Genomic DNA, 24,897 nt, shown 5'->3' with positions numbered 1-24,897 from the left:
GAACACAATGTACTTAGACTTTGTCTCAGTGTTTTTACAAAGCCATTAAACTTCAAGCACTTCCTGTTTATCATTCTAACGTTGGCAGTTTATTAAAAATGTTTGGAAAAGCAACCAATTGTTTCCACAAACCGCCACATTGGTGAAATCCGCATACTGCCACAACACATTAATTTATCATCATTCTTCCACCTTCTGTAGCCTTTGTTCCGTGTCCATATTCTTGTCTTTGTCTTTCATAGTGCCTTCTTAGGTTATATTCTTTCATTACAGCCACACTTTCTCCACACTGAAAACACACAGGTTTGCATTTTACCTCCGTGAACATGTACTTTGCCTCCCACCTGGCTTGAAACCCCCTGTTCTCACCGCCCACCTTCTGTTTAGCCAATATTGGGGAGGGGGTTTGCTGAAAGTTGACATCTGCTCTGAATGCTGATGAATAATAATAATTTTTTTGTTTCTTGTTGTTCCCAGGATGTCCACTGGAGGCTGCTCTTTCCCCTCTCAGTCTTGCTCCTCCACCTTGACATACGATCCCAGCCTCAGCATCCACATCAAATCAGAGCGTAGCTCTCCTGAACACATGACCTCGCCCGCTTCCTCTCCCATGAGTGGGCCCATCCCGGTTTGCCGCACCCCCACAGAAGACCCCCAGGCCAAGGCCACTTACTTGCAAAAGGAAGAGGGAGGCGGGATGTCGCTGAGGCAGGAGATGTGCGAGGCGTGGCACAGATAGCTCCATACACGGATGGACACTTCATTAGGTACATCTGGTCAGTCTGATACATACAGTACAAATGCAGCATTTTTGACAATAGTTTAGATTGTGCATGTGTACCTAATGAAGTGTCCAGTCCCCATCATCCCACAGGCAAGTGTCTCTCAAGTGAGAGCTGGTCTCTTCCTGCGTGATGGACACACCTCACCACTAGTTTGTTCACATGCACACCTTTTTCTTGTATTTATCTAGTTTTAGTTGGTTTTGTTTGGCACTTAACTAGTTAAAAAAAAGTATGATTTTATTACCAATTAAAGGGATCGCTATTTGTGGCACAACTCATGTGACAGGAAAATAAATGAAAATATTTTTGTTTATCAAGTCAGACAAAAATACAAAAAGCCAAATCTATACAATAAAACACACACCATGCAAACATTGCAATTCACAGCATTTCCATTCAGAAAACACAAGCTAGATACAAACAAGCAACTTTCAATTTAAGTTCCCTGTCGGATGAAAAAAGTCCAAGTGTCAGCACTAAATTAAAAACACACATTTAAGGTGCTCCAGGTAAAAATGTTGCCATGGAGTCGTGACTTAATCTTCAATATGTAAAATACTGCCAAAAATGGAGTAAATCACTTTCTTTCTTTGACTGAAAATCCCTGAGTTTGCAGGCACTTGGGAATTCGAGCAGGAACATTTAAAAGTGTTAAAACCACAACTTAAAAAAAAAAAAACTTTATAAATAGCACTCTTGAATCGGTTCTTTACTAACAGGGATCAAACTCTCTAAAAAGTCCCCATGGCTTGAAACTGTGAGGTTGTGACAGAAAACACGCATGCATATGACCTTTGACCTCCTCATGGCTACCAAAAGTATTTAAATAGAAAGTTAGACAACTATGTTGCCTTACAGAGAAGACTATTCCCATGCAGACTGAGCAGCACATGCATTGACATCAGCTCAAGAAATGATTCTCAAATTGTGGTCCAAGCACCACCGGTGGTACACAGGCTCCATCTAGTGGTACACAGGAACCACATGTTTTTTTTAGGTTGTACTCTGTGTAAAGAAGTTTGAAAACCATCGCTTTAAGGCACGGGCGCCAACGTACTGAACATCTGATGTATTCAGGAGCCATCCTTAAACATTTAATTTCATAAACAGACTAAAACCCATGGAGATATACACTACACTTAAAAAATGTTTCACATCTGTTTTGTGGTATGATTATTTTCTCATTAAATTTCTAATTGTTGCTCTTTTTTGGAATTAAGATACGAACTCGGGGTCAGCAACACTTTGGACACCCCTGCTTTATGGGATTGCTTTTGCACTACTAAGAAAGAGATAAATGCATCAAATCTTTAACACTCACTCGCTTTAGCATCCAGCCAATCAATTCAGTTCCAGCTTTGATTGACAACGAGTCCTGGAGGAAAATGATTGGTGGAGCGCAAAAGCATTAAAAAGTAAAGTAATTCAACCTTCAAATTGCTTGTTTCATCCCTGACTGCTTGGAAGTCAGAATATATTTGGAACTAAGGAGATCTGATCTCAGAGTGGGACTATCAAATGTAAACAAAACAAAACAAAAATGGCTGACACCAAAGCTAACTTTAACTATGTCACAAACCTTATATGTTAAGTTCTACCACACAAATGATGAGCAGTGTTCCAATACTCTTTGCCCACTTTTCTGGACTGCGGCATCAGTGTCATAAGGGGGCGCCACTGAGTCGTCTTCTATGCGTTAAAAGCAGCGGACAGAAGTGAGAAAAGTTGCATGAACATGTGGAAGATGAGGTGTTGTGTTTCCATACCAGAAGCCTGCTCTGGTGGTTTGTTGACAACGTCCATTGCGCTTATGTCCTAGTTGTGCATGAGGTACTGGTGGAAATAGATGCCGAAAAGCGAGCTGATCACCTGACAGGCCGCCACCCACCAAGTGAGAAAGGCAAAGAAGCCCCTGAAGAAGAGCGGTGTGAGGACCGTGCGCAGCTTGCTCAACATCTCAGTCAGTCGCGCCACTGTGGCCTGGATGTCCTCCTCCATGTCCTCTAAAGGCTCCTCGTCCTCATCTAGACTGATTGCGGGCGCTGCCGTGGGCATCAGCAAGGCGGGTGTCACTCCCAGGGTGTCGGATGTGGCCGCACCGCTCCAGGAGAATCCACCTGGAAGGTCAGAGGTCAGTCAAATACAAATATGCACCAACACAAAATAAATCAAATGCAAGAGACGATTCTTGAAAACAGCAGAGTACAGGTGGTTGTCGTATTATAACATGTTCATGGTAACAAAAACAGTCCTATAAATAAATACTATACATAAAGAACTGGTTACATGTGCATGGCGGAAGGATACGTGGGCCCAACAATTCCAATACTCAGTAATGTGTAGTTGCGCCATTGAGAAAGGACAAATGTCACTTTTGTTCTTTTTAGCCCTAACCTCTATTACCTATGTGTCAAAGTCAACGCCTGCGAATTAATTATCTATGGCCACCGGGATGATATTTGATTAGTATTAGAATCGGCCCGCAGGCCACAGCCGCCTGCTGCTGTCTTGCACGCATCAGTGTTGGTGCTAAGAATTTCCAAAATGGGATTCCAGGGACCCCATCGAATCATAAAAATTGGGTCCCACAGTACATTTTTGGGGTCCCACTTTTGTAAGCGTTTAGAAAACAAATGATAAATGTATGCATTATCCTGTTATGTCTCACATTCTATATTGTGTTTTGGAAAAAGGTTGTCATAAACTTTAATTCATTTTAAAAAAAATAATACAAAAGAAAACCCATTTTTATGCATATGTAAATGTATTCAGTTATAAACATTCATTCACTTTCTTCTTTCCTTCATGGATCTAAAGTTTAACACTGACGGTATTTTTTTCTATATTTTTTATCATAATATTTTCAGAATGTGTTTGTTCTATTTTTGGCCAAAGTAAGACAAAAAAAAAAACAATCTTAAATTGTCTTTAGTTTTAATACCATGATTTTAATAGTCAGGCCCGTGTGTGCACAGATTTTCCTCCAAGCGGCCCCTGAGCTAAAATGAGTTTGACACCCCTGATGTATTATGTCTCTCAGGTGTGAGGTAAACTCTGCTGATAGCCACTCAGAGGCGGAACAATTTGAAGCAGTGTTTTTCAAACTGTGGTACCATTCGGCCTCTAACTAGTACAGGGGTCGGCAACCCGAAATGCTTTTTTTTAGCACTTTGCCTTTCCTTTCTTTTTAATGTTAACATTTTAATAATTATTTTTTTTGTAACAGCTAAATGAGCAGCACAGTTACAGTAAAAAAATATTTATAAAAGTTATCTTTGTTGCGCGTAATCACATGCCTAAAATAACTTAAGCTGCATTTAAAAGTTGATGTAAAAATTAGAGCCATTAAAGGCCTACTGAAATGAAAATGTTTTATTTAAACGGGAATAGCAGATCCATTTTATGTGTCATACTTGATCATTTCGCGATATTGCCATATTTTTGCTGAAAGGATTTAGTATAGAACAACGACGATAAAGTTCGCAACTTTTGGTCGCTGATAAAAAAAAGCCTTGCCTATACCAGAAGTAGCGTGACGTCATAGGAGGAAGGATTCCTCACAATTCCCCATTGTTTACAAAGGAGCGAGAGAGATTCGGACCGAGAAAGCGACGATTACCCCATTAATTTGAGCGAGGATGAAAGATTTGTGGATGAGGAACGTTAGAGTGAAGGATTAGAGTGCAGTGCAGGGTGTATCTTTTTTCGCTCTGACCGTAACTTAGGTACATGGGCTCATTGGATTCCACACTCTCTCCTTTTTCTATTGTGGGTCACTGATTTGTATTTTAAACCACCTCAGATACTATATCCTCTTGAAAATGAGAGTCGAGAACGCGAAATGGACATTCACAGTGACTTTTATTTCCACGACAATACATCGACGAAACACTTTAGCTACGGAGCTAACGTGATAGCATCAGGCTCAAATGCAGATAGAAACAAAATTTTAAAAAACCCTGACTGGAAGGATAGACAGAAGATTAACAATACTATTAAACCATGAACATGTAAATACACGGTTAATAATTTCCAGCTTGGCAAAGCTTAACAATGATGTTGCTAACGAGCCATTGAAGCTAACTTAGCTACAGAGCGGCGGCGGGCGTTGTAGCGTTCGACGACACCCCGGCCGCCATCAGAGTCGGCAAGAAACATATATTTCCCCAAAGTTACGTACGTGACATGCACATAGCGACACGCACGTACGGGCAAGCGATCAAATGTTTGGAAGCCAAAGCTGTACTCACGGTAGCGCATCTGCTATCCAGCTCAAACACAACACAACCTCCTGGTGTTGGTGTTGCTGTAGTCCGCTGCTAATACACCGATCGCACCTACAACTTTCTTCTTTGCAGTCTCCATTGTCCATTAAACAAATTGCAAAAGATTCACCAACACAGATGTCCAGAATACTGTGGAATTTTTCGATGAAAACAGAGCAGTTTGTATGGTGACACATTGGGTCCGAATACTTCCGTTGCCGTCGTGACGTCACGCGCGTACGTCATCATACATAGACGTTTTCAAGCGGAAGTTTCCCAGGAAATTTAAAATTGCACTTTATAAGTTAACCCGGCCGTATTGGCATGTGTTATAATGTTAAGATTTCATCATTGATATATAAACTATCAGACTGCGTGGTCGTAGTAGTGGGTTTCAGTAGGCCTTTAAACATACGTTCACTTTATTATCTGATTAGTCGAGTAATAGTTAAGATAGTCGTTGACTAATCAACTGTCAAAATAATCGTCAGATGCAGCCCTACTTCACTTTAAGCTCACCTGTGAAGTGAAAACCATTTCAGGTGACTACCTCTTGAAGCTCATCGAGAGAATGCCAAGAGTGTGCAAAGCAGTAATCAGAGCAAAGGGTGGCTATTTTGAAAAAACTACAATATAAAACTTGTTTTCAGTTATTTCACCTTTTTTGTTAAGTACATAACTCCACATGTTCATTCATAGTTTTGATGTCTTCAGTGACAATCTACAATGTAAATAGTCATGAAAATAAAGAAAACGCATTGAATGAGAAGGTGTCCAAACTCTTGGCCTGTACTGTATATCTGCATGTTTGTTTGTTTATGGCGGTATAAAACCACGCTCACCCTCTCCAAATGTTTTTTTGTTTTAATAGTAAAAGTAGTTTCTAAGAGCTGCCGTTTTAATTTATTCTACTTTGTTTTTCCAAAGACATGCACCTGGGGATAGGTTGATTGGCAACACTAAAATTGGCCCTAGTGTGTGAATGTGAGTGTGAATGTTGTCTGTCTATCTGTGTTGGCCCTGTGATGAGGTGGCGACTTGTCCAGGGTGTACCCCGCCTTCCGCCCGAACGCAGCTGATATAGGCTCCAGCACCCTCCGCGACCCCAAAAAAAGGGACAAGCGGTAGAAAATGGATGGATGGTTTTTTAAATGTACCGTATTTTTCGGAGTATAAGTTGCTCCGGCCTAAAATGCATAATAAAGAAGGAAAAAAACATATAAGTCACACTGGAGTATAAGTCGCAATTTTTGGGGACATTTATTTGATAAAACCCAACACCAAGAATAGACATTTGAAAGGCAATTTAAAATAAATAAAGAATAGTGAACAACAGGCTGAATAAGTGTACGTTATATGACGCATAAATAACCAACTGAGAACGTGCCTGGTGTGTTAACGTAACATATTATGATAAGAGTCATTCAAATAACTATAACATATAGAACATGCTATACGTTTACCAAACAATCTGTCACTCCTGATCGCTAAATCCGATGAAATCTTATACGTCTAGTCTCTTACGTGAATGAGCTAAATAATATTATTTGATATTTTACGGTAATGTGTTAATGTCACACATAAGTCGCTCCTGAGTATAAGTCGAACCCCCGGCCAAACTGAGAAAAACTGCGACTTATTGTCCGAAAAATACGGTATACTTAATGATTGTGATAACTTATCAAAGTTAAGATGGAGTTGTTTTTTTTACAGTGGTTGGCATTTGGAAATTTAAATTGCGTCAAGTCATTATTTTTAGTATTTTCTGTAGTATTTTTAGACCTGTGTGACAGTTTGGAATGTTAAAATGTTACTTCCTGTGCAGTTGTTAGAGGCTTTATAATGGTGACAGTTTGACCCTGGAACAGATCATTTCTATGTCCATTCATTCCTGTGGGTGAAAGAGGTTCCACTGTACTATTTTATATTATATTGTTATCAAACAAAAAAAGATGGTTTAACACATGATGCGGGAGGGTGTTGGTGGTTCAAATACTGACCTAATGCCTTGAGAGCCAGCGTGGAAAAGAGGATCAGCAGAACCGGAACCAAATACTGGAGAGACACTACGGTCAGGTAGCAAAACACACGTGTAACCTGGACACACACACACATTTATATTTATTATTTGTTTTTCTGTATATTCTATGAATCTGTTATCTGACCTTCCTCTGAATATCAATGGCGGCGATACGACCGGCCTCCTTCTTCATCTGCTCCACCCACTTTTGGGCAATGTTGAGGTAGGCCTGCAGGTGGTAGCGTGTGAGCGCTAGCCGCAGGACGCACAACATCACAATGATCCACAAGCGCACGCTGTCGAAGACGTCGCTGGATACCCTGCGAGCATGAGGTGATGTATGTCAAGTCTTCAGCCTTGATCGGCTGTGCTTACTCACAGCGTGATGGATGTTTTCCCCAGCGGCGCGTTAGCGAGGAAGTCCCTGGCGATGGGTTTGACCCACAGGATCACCACCACCACCGGAGATAGGAAGCTCATGTGCAGCAGAATCCTGCAGGAGGCGTTCAAGTTAATGCTCTGGTTTTCGACATACTGTTGTCAAATGCTTTAAACCACGCACTGGATGAGGGGGCGTTCCGAGTTCATCTGCACTGCATCCAGGTGAGTCTGAGCCAGACGCAGCCCGGGGAACGCCATTAAAGAGCCGATGTACGCGCAGATGGCGGCCAGGCCGAGCTTGACCGTTAGCTTGGTCACAGGCACCCTTGACACATGTAGAGTGAAGAATTTTAGCACCATTAGCTGAAGTAAAAGCCACAAAATGGCAGTGGCAGCATTTTAGGGAGCATGAGTGGTTACAATCCAACAGCTTTATCTTTCTTTGCATGCGCTTTAAAATGTCAAAAGCAGTTTTAATGCTGACTGAGCAGTTTGCTTTTTACCACTATTACACATGTTGAATTAGGGCTGGGCGATAAATCGATATACGCGATATATCGCGGGTTTGTCTCTGTGCGATATAGAAAATGACTATATCGTGATATTCGAGTATACGTTCTCACGCAGTTGCTTTTAGCTGCTGGCATTACACTACAGGCTCTTCTCACTCTTTCCTGTCTCTCCTTCTCACAGACAGACAAGCGCACCTTCTTACAATACGTCACATACTGTCACGTCATACGTCACATACGTGACGTATGACATATACATACGCCCTCACGCACCAAAGAGTTAGCAGCATGGGTAACGTTAGCTGTGATGCTAGCGGAGTGGTGCGAGTGGTAATACGAGAGAGAGGTGCCAATCTGGTAACAAATGAAGGAATAATGAATTCCCACAAAAAACAGCAGGGGGTCCATCATCTGGCGGAGGTTTGGCTTCAAGTGGGAATATGTCAAACAGACAACCGTAATTTGTCAAGTGTGGGTCAAAAGTGTTGCTATAAAAAGTAGCATTACTGCTAATATGTAGCATCATTTGAAAAGTCACCTGCTAGAGAATTAAGAGTGCTTACTCCGCATGTCAACATCTCCGTTCGGTGCCACACGTCCACACAATCAAAATGCAGAGGCAAACATTTCCAGATCAACACCGTATGAAATAAAGTGATTTTTTTAGTTGTGATTTTCTTCTCTGCATGAAAGTTTTAAAGTAGCATATACTAATGCAGTATGAAGAATGTTTTAATGTAGACATATAGAATCATCATACTGCTGTGATTATAGGCATCAAGTGTTCATTCAAGGCGAAGGCAAAATATCGAGCTATATATCGTGTATCGCGATATGGCCTTAAAATATCGCGATATTAAAAAAAGGCCATATCGCCCAGCCCAAGTGTTTGTTACTTACGACCAGTCGGCATAGCCCTGCTGTTTGGCAAACACCTCCATGTTGTCGAAGAGGCTGGCAAATCCCGACTCCAAGCCGAACTCCAGGTAGTCCTCTCGGACCACCAGCACCAGCATGGCCACAAGCAGGGAGAGGAAACCGAACGCAAGGCACACCGAACGCTCTCCGCCCTCCTCGGAGCGAAAGTAGTGTCTCATCAGCGTGTGGAGGGCTTTCCTGAAGGTTGCAAGTTTAAAGAAACTGCTGCTTTTCATGAATGAGTGTTTTCAACCTTTATTTATGCAGGAAAGTCTCACTGAGATTAAGAATCTATTTTTTAACACAAACATTGATACAGCAGTGTGGGAAGCAATGGGAGCAAGTTAGGTGAAATGTCTTGCCCAAAGACACAACAGCAGTGACTAGTATGGCGGTGCCAAGCAACAAACTCAAAAGTACTGTATTAAGAAAAACTATTTGATGACTGCCACCGCAAATATAAAGTTTGAGTAAAATATGTAGGTTTCCACTGTGGAAAGATCCGTAATACTGAATCATTGTGGTATTATCGTGTCAGTTTGACGATGTACTCTCAAAGGCCTACTGAAAGCCACTACTACCGACCACGCAGTCTGATAGTTTATATATCAATGATGAAATCTTAACATTGCAACACATGCCAATACGGCCGGGTTAACTTATAAAGTGCAATTTTAAATTTCCCGCTAAACTTCCGGTTCGAAACGCCTCTGAGGGTTGACGTATGTGCGTGACGTCAATCATTGAAACGGAAGTATTCGGACACCATTGAAGTCAATACGAAATAGCTCTGTTTTCTTCTCATTATTCCACAGTATTCTGGACATCTGTGTTGGTGAATCTGTTGCAATTTGTTCATTGCATTATGGAGAAAGAAGCTGAGCAAGCAAAGAAGAAAGTTGTCGGTGCGAAGTGTCTATTTTGCGAGGGAAGTCAGCAACAACACGTACACAGCCGGCGCTTCTTTGTTTACATTCCCGAAAGATGCAGTCAAGATGGAAGAACTCGGACAACAGAGACTCTTACCAGGAGGACTTTGATTTGGATACACAGTTGCGATAACGTGAGTACACAGCTGCGCTTCCAAACATTTGATCGCTTGCTATAACTAGCTCGAGCTAGTAGCTAGGAGCTAGCATTAGGATTAATTTGTGGCATATTAAATATAAGCCTGGTTGTGTTGTGGCTAATACAGTATATATATGTCTTGTGTTTATTTACTGTTGTAGTCATTCCCAGCTGAATATCAGGTCCCACCCGCGCGCTTCCAAACATTTGATTGCTTGCCCGTACGTGCGTGTCATGTACGTAACTTTGATTAAATATATAAGCTTTATGAACCTTGGGTTAGGTGAACGGTTGTTTGGGCTGAGTGAGTGTGTGTGTTATGCAGGTGTTTGAATTGTATTGGCGGGTTATATATACGGGATCCCGTCCATATTACCCGCTCGAGCTATAACTAGCTCGAGCTAGTAGCTAGGAGCTAGCATAACAAACACCTAGGTGTTTTTATGCGGGATTAATTTGTGGCATATTAAATATAAGCCTGGTTGTGTTGTGGCTAATAGAGTATATATATGTCTTGTGTTTATTTACTGTTGTAGTCATTCCCAGCTGAATATCAGGTCCTACCCGCGCACTTCCAAACATTTGATTGCTTGCCAGTACGTGCGTGTCATGTACGTAACTTTGATTAAATATATAAGCTTTATGAACCTTGGGTTAGGTGAACGGTTGTTTGGGCTGAGTGAGTGTGTGTGTTGTGCAGGTGTTTGAATAGTATTGGCGGGTTATATATACAGGATCCCGTCCATATTACCCGCTCGAGCTATAACTAGCTCGAGCTAGTAGCTAGGAGCTAGCATAACAAACACCTAGGTGTTTTTATGCGGGATTAATTTGTGGCATATTAAATATAAGCCTGGTTGTGTTGTGGCTAATAGAGTATATATATGTCTTGTGTTTATTTACTGTTGTAGTCATTTCCAGCTGAATATCAGGTCACCCCCGGCTCTCACAGCATCTTCCACTCCCCACTAGTCCTTCACTTGCACTTTCCTCATTTAAAAATATTTCATCCTCGCTCAAATTAATGGGGAAATCGTCGCTTTCTCGGTCCGAATCTCTCTCACTTCATGCGGCCATCATTGTAAACAATAGGGAACTTTGCGTATATGTTCAATTGACTACGTCACGCTACTTCCGGTAGGGGCAAGCCTTTTTTTATCAGATACCAAAAGTTGCGATCTTTATCGTCGTTGTTCTATACTAAATCCTTTCAGCAAAAATATGGCAATATCGCGAAATGATCAAGTATGACACATAGAATAGATCTGCTATCCCCGTTTAAATAAAAAAAATTCATTTCAGTAGGCCTTTAAGTCCTTCTGGGAAAAGTGGTCTTCCACTAGCACCGCCAAAATCAACCAAAACTGAAAGTTCTTAAGCGGGGCCATCCATCCATTTTCTACCGCTTTAAATGTAAATGGGAACGGCGTGACGTGGAGGTTAAAGCAGCCGTGCCAGCAACTTGGGGGCTCCACATTCGATTCCAGCTTCTGCCATCCAAGTCGCTGCCATTGTGTCTTTGGACAAGACATTTCACCCTTGCTCCTAGTGCTGCTCACACTGGTGTAAGAAAGTGAATGAATGTTTGGTGATGGTCGGAGGCGCCGTAGTTGGAAATTGGCAGCCATGTCATATCCACGTCAGCCTACCCCAGGGCAGCTGTGGCTACAAATGTAGCTTACCACCATCAAGTGTGAATGTGGAGTGACTGAATGATGGGTTCTCACTTCTGTGTGAAGCGGGAATCTTTGAGCGACTCCCGATTTGATTCCGATTACGATTCAGGAGCTACAATTCTATAAAAAAACAATGAATGCATCATTATTAATTTATCTATCTATATAGATATATTGACATTTCTTTTCGTTTCACAAAATAAACGTTTATCACTTGCAACATTTAAAAACAGTGCATTTGTAATGAGAAACAGTTACTACATTTATTATAATATAAATACATGCAAAACTGGAACGGAATGAAGGAGCTGGTCGGATCTCTCTGTGAGGTGGCTTGCTGCAGTCAGCCAAATTTTAGAAACGGTCTGAATTACATTATTTACAATAAATAAATCGAATATTGACATTTACTAATTGATTTTATAATCGGCCATGTCCGAATTGCGATTAATTAAAAAATTGATTATATCCCCCACCTCTAGCTTTGTGTTTAAAAAAAAAAGCACTATATAAATCTAATCTATTGTTATTATTATTATTAGAGATGTCCGATAATGGCTTTTTTGCCGATATCCGATATTCCGATATTGTCCAACCCTTAATTACCGATACCGATATATACAGTCGTGGAATTAACACATTATTATGCCTAATTTTGTTGTGATGCCCCGCTGGATGCATTAAAACAATGTAACAAGGTTTTCCAAAATAAATCAACTCAATTTATGGAAAAAAATGCCAACATGGCACTGCCATATTTATAATTGAAGTCACAAAGTGCATTATTTTTCTTAACACGTCTCAAAACAGCAGCTTGGAATTTGGGACATGGGGGGGGGGTTTAGTGCTGCAAGGGGTTCTGGGTATTTGTTCTGTTGTTTATGTTGTGTTACGGTGCGGATGTTCTCCCGAAATGTGTTTGTCATTCTTGTTTGGTGTGGGTTCACAGTGTGGCGCATATTTGTAACAGTGTTAAAGTTGTTTATATGTATGGCTGTTGACCAAGTATGAATTGCATTCACTTGTGTGTGTGAAAAGCTGTAGATATTATATGATTGGGCCGGCACGCAAAGGCAGTGCCTTTAAGGTTTATTGGCGCTCTGTACTTCTCCCTACGTCCGTACACAGCGGCGTTTTAAAAAGTCATAAATTTTACTTTTAGAAACCGATACCGATAATTTTGAAATCGATACCGATAATTTCCGATATTACATTTTAAAGCATTTATCGGCCGATAATATCGGCAGTCCGATATTATCAGACATCTCTAATTATTATATATAATGGGTTTTACCATGTAAAGCACTTTAAGTCTATAGAGATAAAGCTTCACAATACACAAAAAATATTGATCAAATACTGACCATTTATTTGGTATTGTTAATGTCGGTATTTGTATCGATCTGCCCACCTTTGCTTACATTCCAGTGCTCTAGCTTGCAGTTAACGTATCCTCCTCCTCCGAGGATTACACTTGTAAGAAAATTACTCCATTTGTCGACATGGCGGCGAGGATTACTGCCTTAGAAGTGGTTTCGCACTGTGGAAGGATATTAGCCGCAAGCAAAAATTGCTACATTGCGTTGAGGACGCGTCTATTCGCTTATCACTGTGAAATTTGCAGAGACCGCTAGAATGTGCCAACATGCATTATCACGATATAACAATAGTCTTAAAAACTCTTATTGTCGGCCAAATTTAAATCTTTCATATTGTACGTACATCGTCTATATCGCCTGACCCTAATTGACACCAAGTCAGAGACAGTGGTCATTTGATTGTTGTTTTTTCTTTTAAAGGATACAGTGCGAAGATAACGGTGAGGACACACCAGATGGCGCCGATGTTTACCTCCTTGCTGGCGTCCACCACACTGCAGTAACACTCTGTGAAAAGGAAGACGCCGATGGCGTAAACAGAAAAGTCCACCAGCCACTGGTACTCCAGGAAGAAACGCAACACTAAGGAAAATAAGAAGAAAAACTGCTACTTGTGTTTGTTGAAGTGACATTATAGGCTACAGTGTAAATAACAAGTGTTAGTCCAACCGAGGGCATCGATGGCGTTGACTGGTGCTTTTTCCAAGTGGAGGTCGATGTCTTTTGGCACAGTGAGAGGTTTGTTTTCTCCATTTTGTCTCCTGGTGAAAAAAACATGACTTTTTAAAAGATCCATATGCATTTAAAAAAAGGTCCCATGTTATGCAAAAGTGACTTTTTAATAATGTTCTTTGAACAGTAATGGCTTTAGAGCCTCTGACCCACCTAACTAGATGAGCCTACCACTTAAGCTTTCTAAAAAAAAAAAAAGAATACTAGTTTTCCTGAACATAGGCCTGACATTGGAAGCACATTTAGGAATTTTCCTAAAGTACCAGTAGAGTGGAAAAACATGTTGTCTCTATATTGAAGCTATTATAATATATATCTGATTTATGACACCAAAAGACTTCCAAAGTTTGCAAATAAATAGATATGATCAAACTAGTGTTTCAGTAATACCGTTTTCATGCAAATGTTTAATTACTGTTTTTCGTTTTGTTTTTTTCAACAATAATTTGTGCATTTCAAGCACAAAATCTGCTCACCTGTGTTCAGGGACCCTCCATGGCAAAAACTGACAAATCACAACTCTGCGTTTTGCATCGCTGGCAACGCAAACATAGGATTTTTGGGAGGTATAGCCTTGCGGGAAGGTACGCAGGGGTAGGGGACAAGATTGCGTCGCCTACGCGAGCGTTAGTGTGTCAACAATAGCAGTGCAAGCTTGCATTTGCTCACTTCTATCAATGTGCCGCTAAAATAGGCTGCCTGTGTTGGAGCTTATAATAACAATATCACTCATATTTGTTTAATTTTCAGGTCACAACATTTAAATGGAGTGTTGATGGTGGTTTATGGATGCTTTTAGAAAGGGTATAATAAGCACAATAGATATAAATATAATATAAAAATCGGCTCATTCTAGGTGGCTAGCAATGCAGCTAATGGGAGCAATCAATTCTACCTTTAAATCACTTAAAACATGCATTTAAAAAAACGTCAACAATACTTAATTTACATTCCGTAACCCAGTGACGTGCAGTGAGGTTCATGGCTGGTGAGGCACTGACTTCATCACAGTCAGATTTACAAACATATGAACCCTAAAGAGTATCTTATTCACCATTTGATTGGCAGCAGTTAACGGGTTATGTTTAAAAGCTCATACCAGCATTCTTCCCTGCTTGGCACTCAGCATTAAGGGTTGGAATAGGGGGTTAAATCACCAAAAATTATTCCCGGGCACGGCGCCGCTGCTGCCCACTGCTCCCCTCACCTTCCAGGGGGTGATCAAGGGGATGGGTCAAATGCAGAGGACAAATTTCATTACACCTAGTGTGTGTGTGACAATCATTGGTACTTTAACTTTACACATACAAACTGTAGCACACAAAAAAGCACATTTAATAAAAAAAACATTATTATGGTCTTACCTTTACTTATAAATGAAGTCCATGCGCCGCTGTTGTGCTGGATTAATGCACCCCCGACGTAGAATGCACCCCCTGACGGGAGTGTTATATCAACTAAAGCCCACACTGAAACTTTCCACGTGCAAGATTGAATCTATTTAAAAAAGTTATTTAATAAGCCAAAAAGTGCAAAAACAATAATGTTCGTGTTGGAGGAGTTGTGAATGAATGAAATATGAAATCCGTGCTGCAGTCTGCAGGTGTACCTAATGTTGTGGCCCTGCAGTCTTTCACAACTCCTCCAACACGAACAATATTGTTTTTGCACTTTTTGGCTTCTTATTAAATAACTGTTTTAAATAGATTCAATCTTGCACGTGGAAAGTTTAAGTGTGGGCTTTAGTTGATATAACACTCCTGTCAGGGGGTGCATTCTACGGCGGGGGTGCATTCTCTACCACCAGGAGGCGGGATTACTCCGAGCCTCAGCCAGTGCGTCTTTTGCAGCCGTTTTATGATTGCTCAGCACAATAAATACTTACACACATACAGTTGTTGACAAAATACACTGTACATTATATACCTCAGCTAACTAAACTATGGAAATGTATAATATAGTTCATATACCAATACGGTCTCACTGCACAGCAGGACAGCAGTTAGCCGAGTCCGCAATCCATGTTGAGGCACAACGCAGTGACGATCCTCAACTGGCTGCTGATCACCGATCCGTCTCTTCTCAGTATTTGAACGGCAAATGTGAAAATTCAGCGATTTTGAATAAAAATAATCTAAAACTGGTGAAGTTAAATGGAAAATAACTTCATAGTATAATCACTGCATACATATAACAATTTAATTATTATTTTTTCTTTTTACATTTTTTTTCTTTCCATGATGGCACGTGAGGCCCCGCCTCACCTGCCTCCACTGACTGCACGTCACTGCCGTAACCCATATAATAACCAAACTGTAGCGACATTGTTGTTGTAAGAGCGAACACTGAAGAACTATTTTTCTACCGTAATAACATCGGCGTGGTACGGTATTAGCTGTAAAAGCTAACCACGGCAAGCGATAAGCTAGCTTCAACAACGACACAAAACGCGTTTGAGTTTGTAATGCACAACACTGCGATATGAGACCAATCTGTACTGATTGAAAAACATGAACAATCATATTACAGTATCTGTAAAGTATTAGCCCACATTTCATGTTTTGTTTGTACACAGCTGAGCTAGCCAGACAGCGTATGTACTGTAGTTTCACCAACACGCATGACGTGCTTCGTCTATCATGATCGATATTAAAGTGACTCACTCGAAGAACAGTTGTTAGTCTGCTACAGCTGGCCGGGGACGTTTCCTGTTGATTTTGGATAAGCAATCCATTTATGTCGAAATAGCCTGGCTCCAAGTTGCATATTTATAGCGTCAAAATCGCTTTCATCCCTCTCTCCCGGCTTCCGTCTGCTCCAACGTCTCACTCTTCCTTTGTGCTCTCTTCTATAAGCAGCAGTATATTTCGCTTCAAAAGTATAAGGTTGTAAATCCTCATTTGTCCAAAAATAGTTGTCTGTTACCAAGTCTACCATGATTAGAACACAGATTCTGGAAGTAGGAGCACACATGTTGCCAGAAGTCAGACGTGCGCTGCTTAGGGCTGGCCGATATGGGCGATCAAGTAAATCTCGATATCTATCCATCCATCCATCCATTTTCTACCGCTTTTCCCTTCTGGGGTCGCGGGGGGTGCTGGAGCCTATCTCAGCTGCATTTGGGCGGAAGGCGGGGTACACCCTGGACAAGTCGCCACCTCATCACAGGGCCAACACAGATAGACAGACAACATTCACACTCACATTCACACACTAGGGCCAATTTAGTGTTGCCAATCAACCTATCCCCAGGTGCATGTTTTTGGAGGTGGGAGGAAGCCGGAGTATATTTTTATTTAAACTCGATATTCGATATATATCTCGATATATTTTTCAGTGAAAGTATACATATAAAAATTTTCGTTTTTGAGCGAGATTCAGTGAATGACAACTGTACTGTAAACAGTCAGTGGCACTTTTATTAACTCAGTTAGTCAAGATGGGTATTAACAGAACAAAAAATAAACTGTTTAAGTAGTACAGAATTACATAACATAAATAAAATTGAAAAATATTATTTCAAAATAAAATTAATAACATAGCTGTGCAAATATTTCAAGATGTATCAAACTCAGATAAAAAAATACATTTGCAGGCAGGCACTTTGTGATTTCCCACCCCATCTTGCCTCTGATTGGCCTGTCCCTAACCAATCGTGACTCATCATAGTAAACAACCAACCAATCATGGATGTTCTTATACGTACGAGCCCGTCTTGGAAGGAGGAAGGGGAGGGGTCTAGTAGCCCATGAAGGGGGAGCGGGGGAGAACAAGGAACATAACAAATAAGCAGCGTATGATAATTTGAACATGAAATAAATTATATCGATATTACGAACCTCCTCTCTGAGCTGCCACCTTACCGTGGTAGAGGAGTTTGCGTGTCCCAATGATCCTAGGAGCTATGTTGTCCGGGGGCTTTATGCCCCCTGGTAGGGGCATAAAGAGGCAACGTGGGTCCCCCCTCCAATGGGCTCACCACCCATAGCAGGGGTCATAGAGGTCGGGTGCGATGTGAGCTGGGCGGAAGCCGAAGGCAGAGCACTTGGCGGTTCGATCCTCGGCTACAGAAGCTAGCTCTTGGGACGTGGAACGTCACCTCGCTGGGGGGGAAGGAGCCTGAGCCAGTGCGCGAGGTGGAGAAGTTCCGGCTAGACATAGTCGGACTCACTTCGACGCACAGCAAGGGCTCTGGAACCAGTTCTCTCGAGAGGGGCTGGACTTTCTTCCACTCTGGCGTTGCCGGCAGTGAGAGGCGACGGGCTGGGGTGGCAATTCTTGTTGCCCCCCGGCTCAGAGCCTGCATGTTGGAGTTCAACCCGGTGAACGAGAGGGTAGCATCCCTCCGCCTTTGGGTGGGGGAACGGGTCCTGACTGTGGTTTGCGCTTACGCGCCAAACCGCAGCTCAGAATACCCACCCTTTTTGGATTCACTTGAGGGAGTACTTGAGAGTGCTCCCCCGGGTGATTCCCTCGTTCTACTGGGGGACTTCAACGCTCATGTTGGCAGCGACAGTGAAACCTGGAGAGGCGTGATTGGGAAGAATGGCTGCCCGGATCTGAACCCGAGCGGTGTTTTGTCATTGGACTTTTGTGCCCGTCACAGATTGTCCATAACGAACACCATGTTCAAACATAAGGGTGTCCGTGTGTGCACTTGGCACCAGGACACCCAAGGCCGCAGTTCCATGATCGACTTTGTAGTTGTGTCGTCGGATTTGCGGCCTCATGTTTTGGACACTCGGGTGAAGAGAGGGGCGGAGCTTTCTACCGATCACCACCTGGTGGTGAGTTGGCTGCGATGGTGGGGGAGGGTGCCGGACAGACCTGGCAGGCCCAAACGCATTGTGAGGGTTTGCTGGGAACGTCTGGCAGAGTCTCCTGTCAGAGAGAGTTTCAATTCCCACCTCCGGAAGAACTTTGAACATGTCACGAGGGAGGTGCTGGACATTGAGTCCGAATGGATCATGTTCCGCGCCTCTATTGTCGAGGCGGCTGATTGGAGCTGTGGCCGCAAGGTAGTTGGTGCCTGTCGTGGCGGTAATCCTAGAACCCGTTGGTGGACACCGGCGGTGAGGGATGCCGTCAAGCTGAAGAAGGAGTCCTATCGGGTTCTTTTGGCTCATAGGACTCCTGAGGCAGCGGACAGGTACTGACAGGCCAAGCGGTGTGCGGCTTCGGCGGTCGCGGAAGCAAAAACTCGGACATGGGAGGAGTTCGGGGAAGCCATGGAAAACGACTTCCGGACGGCTTCGAAGCGATTCTGGACCACCATCCGCCGCCTCAGGAAGGGTAAGCAGTGCACTATCAACACCGTGTATGGTGAGGATGGTGTTCTGTTGACCTCGACTGCGGATGTTGTGGATCGGTGGAGGGAATACTTCAAAGACCTCCTCAATCCCACCAACACGTCTTCCTATGAGGAAGCAGTGCCTGGGGAATCTGTGGTGGGCTCTCCTATTTCTGGGGTTGAGGTTGCTGAGGTAGTTAAAAAGCTCCTCGGTGGCAAGGCGTGCATGAGATCCGCCCGGAGTTCCTTAAGGCTCTGGATGCTGTGGGGCTCTCTTGGTTGACAAGACTCTGCAGCATCGCGTGGACATCGGGGGCGGTACCTCTGGATTGGCAGACCGGGGTGGTGGTTCCTCTCTTTAAGAAGGGGAACCGGAGGGTGTGTTCTAACTATCGTGGGATCACACTCCTCAGCCTTCCCGGTAAGGTCTATTCAGGTGTGCTGGAGAGGAGGCTACGCCGGATAGTCAAACCTCGGATTCAGGAGGAACAGTGTGGTTTTCGTCCTGGTCATGGAACTGTGGACCAGCTCTATACTCTTGTCAGGGTCCTTGAGGGTTTATGGGAGTTTGCCCTACCAGTCTACATGTGTTTTGTGGACTTGGAGAAGGCATTCGACCGTGTCCCTCGGGAAGTCCTGTGGGGAGTGCTCAGAGAGTATGGGGTATTGGACTGTCTGATTGTGGCGGTCCGCTCCCTGTATGATCAGTGCCAGAGTTTGGTCCGTATTGCCGGCAGTAAGTCGGACACGTTTCCAGTGAGGGTTGGACTCCGCCAAGGCTGCCCTTCGTCACCGATTCTGTTCATAACTTTTATGGACAGAATTTCTAGGCGCAGTCAAGGCGTTGAGGGGGTCTGGTTTGGTGGCTGCAGGATTAGGTCTCTGCTTTTTGCAGATGATGTGGTCCTGATGGCTTCATTTGGCCAGGATCTTCAGCTCTCGCTGGATCGGTTCGCAGCTGAGTGTGAAGTGACTGGGATGAGAATCAGCACCTCCAAGTCCGAGTCCATGGTTCTCGCCCGGAAAAGGGTGGAGTGCCATCTCCGGGTTGCGGAGGAGACCCTGCCCCAAGTGGAGGAGTTCAAGTACCTCGGAGTCTTGTTCACGAGTGAGGGAAGAGTGGATCGTGAGATCGACAGGCGGATCGGTGCTGCGTCTTCAGTAATGCGGACGCTGTATCGATCCGTTGTGGTGAAGAAGGAGCTGAGCCGGAAGGCAAAGCTCTCAATTTACCGGTCGATCTACGTTCCCATCCTCACCTATGGTCATGAGCTTTGGGTTATGACCGAAAGGACAAGATCACGGGTACAAGCAGCCGAAATGAGTTTCCTCCGCCGGGTGGCGGGACTCTCCCTTAGAGATAGGGTGAGAAGCTCTGCCATCCGAGGGGAGCTCAAAGTAAAGCCGCTGCTCCTCCACATCGAGAGGAGCCAGATGAGGTGGTTCGGGCATCTAGTCAGGATGCCACCCGAACGCCTCCCTAAGGAGGTGTTTAGGGCACGTCCGACCGGTAGGAGGCCACGGGGAAGACCCAGGACACATTGGGAAGACTATGTCTCCCGGCTGGCCTGGGAACGCCTCGGGATCTCCCGGGAGGAGCTGGACGAAGTGGCTGGGGAGAGGGAAGTCTGGGTTTCCCTGCTTAGGCTGCTTCCCCCGCGACCCGACCTCTGATAAGCGGAAGAAGATGGATGGATGGACGATATTACGAACATTTTCTTAGTTCATATCTTGTTTAAAAATATATCGATATATCTTACAAACTCGATATATCGCCCAGCCCTAGCGCTGCTACAGAAAACAGAAATCAATACGCGAAAGAAATCAGTCCCGGAAATGATTACAATTTTAAAGGATACGGTAAATATTGAACATATTACATATTGTTATGAACGTGTCCATCTTTCAAGCTTTTTTTATCAGCTTTAAAATATTTTTTTTTACAAACGTGTGTTCTTGTCTCTCATAATTATTGTTAACGAAAGGAAACATTTTTTTTAAAGTTCAGTTCCACTTTAAGGCAAACAAATTCCTGCCTGTCTCCCACCTGTCTCTCCTGTTGGTTTTGGGCATCTGTTTCCCAGCCAAGGCACACAGCTCTCCCTCGGATGGGTGCTTGAACCGGAACAGACTGCAAAAAACAAAACAAAAAGGTGGGTCAACAGTGCTGACAGTGTATTGTAGCGGTTGATGGCGACTAACCTGCCATTGCAGAGTAGCCAACGAGCAAACGAGCAATGGGGCGCCATCCTCTGCATGATGCTAGCTGTCAGCAAACTGACCACAAGCTGAATCCCCATCAGCGCCTGTCAGGAAAATACACAAGCCATCTTAAGACCGTTTCCTTAAAAGTAAACCTACATTTTTAAATAATTTAATTTAAAAAAAAACTCCTGGATTGGGTCTATTAGATCAGTGGTTTTCAACCACTGTGCCGCGTGAGATACAGTCTGGTGTGCCGTGGAAGATTATGCAGTTTCACCTATTTGGGTTAAAAATATTTTTTGCAAACCAGTAATTAAAATCCACAAATAATGTGCCGTTGTTGAGTGTCGGTGCTGTCTAGACCTCGGCAAAGTAACCGTGTAATACTCTTCCATATCAGTAGGTGGCAACCGGTAGCTAATTGCTTTGTAGATGTCGGGAACGCGTCGTGTGAGACGACAACGGTTTGTCGTGATCACAATATGAAGACAACAGCGGGAGGCAGTGTGCAGGTAAAAAGGTGTCTAATGCTTAAACCAAAAATAAATAAAAGGTGAGTGCCACTAAAAAAAGGCATTGAAGCTTAAGGAAGGCTATGCAGAACAAAACTAAAACTGAACTGGCTACAAAGTACACAAAAACAGAATGCTGGACGACAGCAAAGACTTACAGCGTGTGGAGCGGAGACGGCGTTAACAAAGTACACCCGTACATGACATGACAATCAACAATGTCCCCACAAAAAAAGATAGCAACAACTTAAATATTCTTGATTGCTAAAACAAAGCAGGGGCTGGGAATAGCACTCAAAAGGAAGACATGAAACTGCAACAGGGAAAACACCACCAAAATAAGAGCGCAAGACAAGAACTAAAACACTACGCACGGGAAAACGCCAAAAAACTCAAAATAAGTCACGGCGTGATGTGACGGGTCGTGACAGTACACCTACTTTGAGACAAGAGCTATAGTGATGCATGCCTGGTTATGGTTTATATTCATATCCAACAATTGCGACAAAGACTTTTTATTGTCTACTGAGTTTCATTTTTTAATGATTTCTGCTGGTGGTGTGCCTCCGGATTTTTTCAATGAAAAAAATGCGCCTGGTCTCAAAAAAGGTTGAAAAACACTGTATTAGATCAGTGTTTTTCAACCACTACTGTGCCATAAGATACAGTCTGGTGTTCTGTGGACATACTTGCCAACCCTCCCGATTGTCCCGGGAGACTCCCGAATTTCAGTGCCCCTCCCGAAAATCTCCCGGGGCACCCAGTCTCCCGAATTTCTCCCGATTTCCATCCGGACAACAATATTGGGGGCGTGCCTCAAAGGCACTGCCTTTAGCATCCTCTACAACCTGTCGTCACGCCCGCTTTTTCTCCATACAAACAGCGTTCCTGCCCAGTCACATAATACATGCGGCTTTAACACACACACATGCAAATGCAAGGCATACTTGATCAACCGTGGCCGTATAATAACTTTAACACTTACAAATATGTGCCACACTGTGAACCCACACCAAACAAGAATGACAAACACATTTCGGGAGAACATCCGCACTGTAACACAACATAAACACAACAGAACAAATACCCAGAACCCCTTGCAGCACTAACTCCTCCGGGACGCTACAATACACGCGCCGCTACCACCAAACCCCCCCCCCCCCCCCCCCCCCCATCTCCTGAATTTGGAGGTCTCAAGGTTGGCAAGTATGGCCGTGGGAGATTATGTAAATTCACCTAATTGGGTTAAAAAAAATTTGCAAACCAGTAATTATAATCCGCAAATAATGTGCCGTCGTTGAGTGTCTGTGCTGTCTAGAGATCAGCAGGGTAACCGTGTAATACTCTTTTTTATCGGCAGGTGGCAGCAGGTAGCTAATTGCTTTGTAGATGTCGGGAACATAGTTTGTTGTGATCACAATATGCAGGCGACAGCGGGAGGCATTGTGCAGGTAAAAAGATGTGTCTAATGCTTAAACCAAAAATAACAAAAAGCAAGTGCCGCTAAGAAAAGGCATTGAAGCTTAGGGATGGCTATGCAGAACGAAACTAAAACTGAATTGGCTGCTAAGTAAACAAAAACAGTACACGTACTTTGAGACAAGAGCTGTGTTATGGTTTCAATTCATATCCAACAATTGTGACAACAACCTTTTTATTATCCGAGTTAAAACATGTTTTAATGATTACTGCTAGTGGTGTGCCTCTGGATTTTTTTCAATGAAAAAAATGTGCCTTGGCTCAAAAAAGGTTGAAAAAAGACTATATTAGATGAGAGCGCCTCCGCTGGTTCACCATTAAAAGGAGAAAGGCGGCACCAAATCGTTGAAGTGAGTGTTTCAGGGGAAGACAATTTGAGCAACACAAACTAACCACTGGTAAATTATTTCACGCAAACACACCGCAAAATAAGTCGTACACCATTTTAAGTGTCATTCAGTTATATTGCCTTTAAATGTGTAACAGAAAGCCGAGAGAGAATATAAGGAGGCAAAGTGCTAAATTTAGCCAAGCACCTGTCAGTGACGCCTGCTTGAGACGCTAGCACTTTAGCATTAGCAAGTTAGCTCCCGCGGCGAAGCGAACTCGCGAATAAACTTGACAACTGCTGTGTAATTTAAACGCGTGAAAATTAAAACCCGGTTACCATTTATTCTTCTGGATAGCTTGCTTGTACAGACAAAGAGCCGCCGCTTCTTTACAAGTGGCGAAGTCTTGACAACAGCTGTCGGGACATGTGAGGCGTCTTCTTCCTCGCCGGTGACGTAAGCGACAGCCTCGTCCTGATTGATGCTGCCTCCTAGCGTACGGCGGGGAAATCGCAGACCCACCTTGGATGCAGCAAGAGGAAGGTCAATCGTTGCGTTCAAGTGCTCTATGAAAGATTTGTGATTTCTGGTACTGATAGGAGCCCTGCGTTCATACTTGCCAACCTTAAGACCTCCGAATTCGGGAGGAGGGGGGGGGGGGGGGGGTGTATATATTTTCAGGTATTTCTTATATACCTGTATGTATATATATATATATATATATATATATATATATATATATATATATATATATATATATATATATATATATATATATATATATATATATATATATATATATATATATATATATATATATATATATATATATCAGTGACGTGCGGTGAGGTTCATGGCTGGTGAGGCACTGACTTCATCACAGTCAGATTTACAAACATATGAACTCTAAAGAGTACCTTATTCACCATTTGATTGGCAGCAGTTAACGGGTTATGTTTAAAAGCTCATACCAGCATTCTTCCCTGCTTGGCACTCAGCATCAAGGGTTGGAATTGGGGGTTAAATCACCAAAAATTATTCCCGGGCGCGGCGCCGCTGCTGCCACTGCTCCTCTCACCTCCCAGGGGGTGATCAAGGGGATGGGTCAAATGCAGAGGACAAATTTCACCACACCTAGTGTGTGTGACAATCATTGGTACTTTAACTTTACACATACAAACTGTAGCACACATTGTCTTACCTTTACTTATAAATGAAGTCCATGTGCCGCTCCTTCTGAACAAAAGCATCGATAACTTGTTTATAGAAGTCTTCCTTATCTTTCTTCAGTTTTAAAAGTCTCTCTGTCTCGATGGAGATCTTTCTTTTATTATTACCTCCTGCTT

General features: G+C 43.1%; 2 protein-coding genes and 1 long non-coding RNA gene across 7 annotated transcripts in view; 2 read left to right on the top strand and 1 right to left on the bottom strand.

Moving 5' to 3' along the window:
- mef2b (myocyte enhancer factor 2b) overlaps window positions 1-2,082 on the top strand; it is a 38,956-nt gene extending 36,874 nt beyond the window's left edge. For 3 of the 4 annotated variants that reach the window (XM_062039232.1, XM_062039233.1, XM_062039231.1), the window contains exon 9: window positions 478-2,082. In XM_062039232.1, the coding sequence (XP_061895216.1) occupies window positions 478-739 (262 nt within the window). In that variant the 3' untranslated portion in view covers window positions 740-2,082. The remainder of the gene's footprint in view (window positions 1-477) is intronic. The other variant, XM_062039235.1, reaches the window with a different exon arrangement.
- Window positions 1,077-24,067, bottom strand: tmem161a (transmembrane protein 161A). 2 transcript variants are annotated; one of them, XM_062039230.1, is made up of 11 exons: window positions 23,890-24,067; window positions 21,229-21,332; window positions 21,074-21,157; window positions 13,674-13,765; window positions 13,430-13,511; window positions 8,864-9,079; window positions 7,633-7,776; window positions 7,450-7,563; window positions 7,216-7,390; window positions 7,051-7,147; window positions 1,077-2,902 (listed from the first exon to the last, which is right to left on the bottom strand). In XM_062039230.1, exons 1-11 carry the CDS (start codon window positions 23,890-23,892, stop codon window positions 2,601-2,603), a joined length of 1,413 nt encoding a protein of 470 aa, XP_061895214.1. In that variant the 5' UTR covers window positions 23,893-24,067; the 3' UTR covers window positions 1,077-2,600. The 2 variants fall into 2 exon arrangements, with proteins under 2 accessions (XP_061895214.1, XP_061895213.1); XM_062039229.1 differs by having other exon boundaries at window positions 13,430-13,586; window positions 23,890-24,065.
- Window positions 7,468-14,056, top strand: LOC133644608 (uncharacterized). Its single transcript, XR_009824799.1, has 3 exons — window positions 7,468-7,673; window positions 9,697-9,944; window positions 13,425-14,056. It is a non-coding gene; the product is annotated as an uncharacterized LOC133644608 (long non-coding RNA).
- Window positions 24,068-24,897: the final 830 nt, after the last annotated feature.

This window comes from Entelurus aequoreus, linkage group LG27 (genome assembly GCF_033978785.1).
Source record: "Entelurus aequoreus isolate RoL-2023_Sb linkage group LG27, RoL_Eaeq_v1.1, whole genome shotgun sequence".
NCBI classification, from domain to species: domain Eukaryota; kingdom Metazoa; phylum Chordata; class Actinopteri; order Syngnathiformes; family Syngnathidae; genus Entelurus; species Entelurus aequoreus.
The sequence above is the reverse complement of the archived record's forward strand: the minus strand, read 5'-3'. Positions and strand labels throughout refer to the sequence as shown.

Coding starts and splice junctions, on each gene's coding strand:
- tmem161a (XM_062039229.1), bottom strand. Junction 21,158..21,228: donor TGGCTACTCTGCAATGGCAG/GTTAGTCGCCAT, acceptor TGTTTTTTGCAG/TCTGTTCCGGTTCAAGCACC. Junction 7,777..8,863: donor CAGGGCTATGCCGACTGGTC/GTAAGTAACAAA, acceptor ACATGTGTCAAG/GGTGCCTGTGACCAAGCTAA.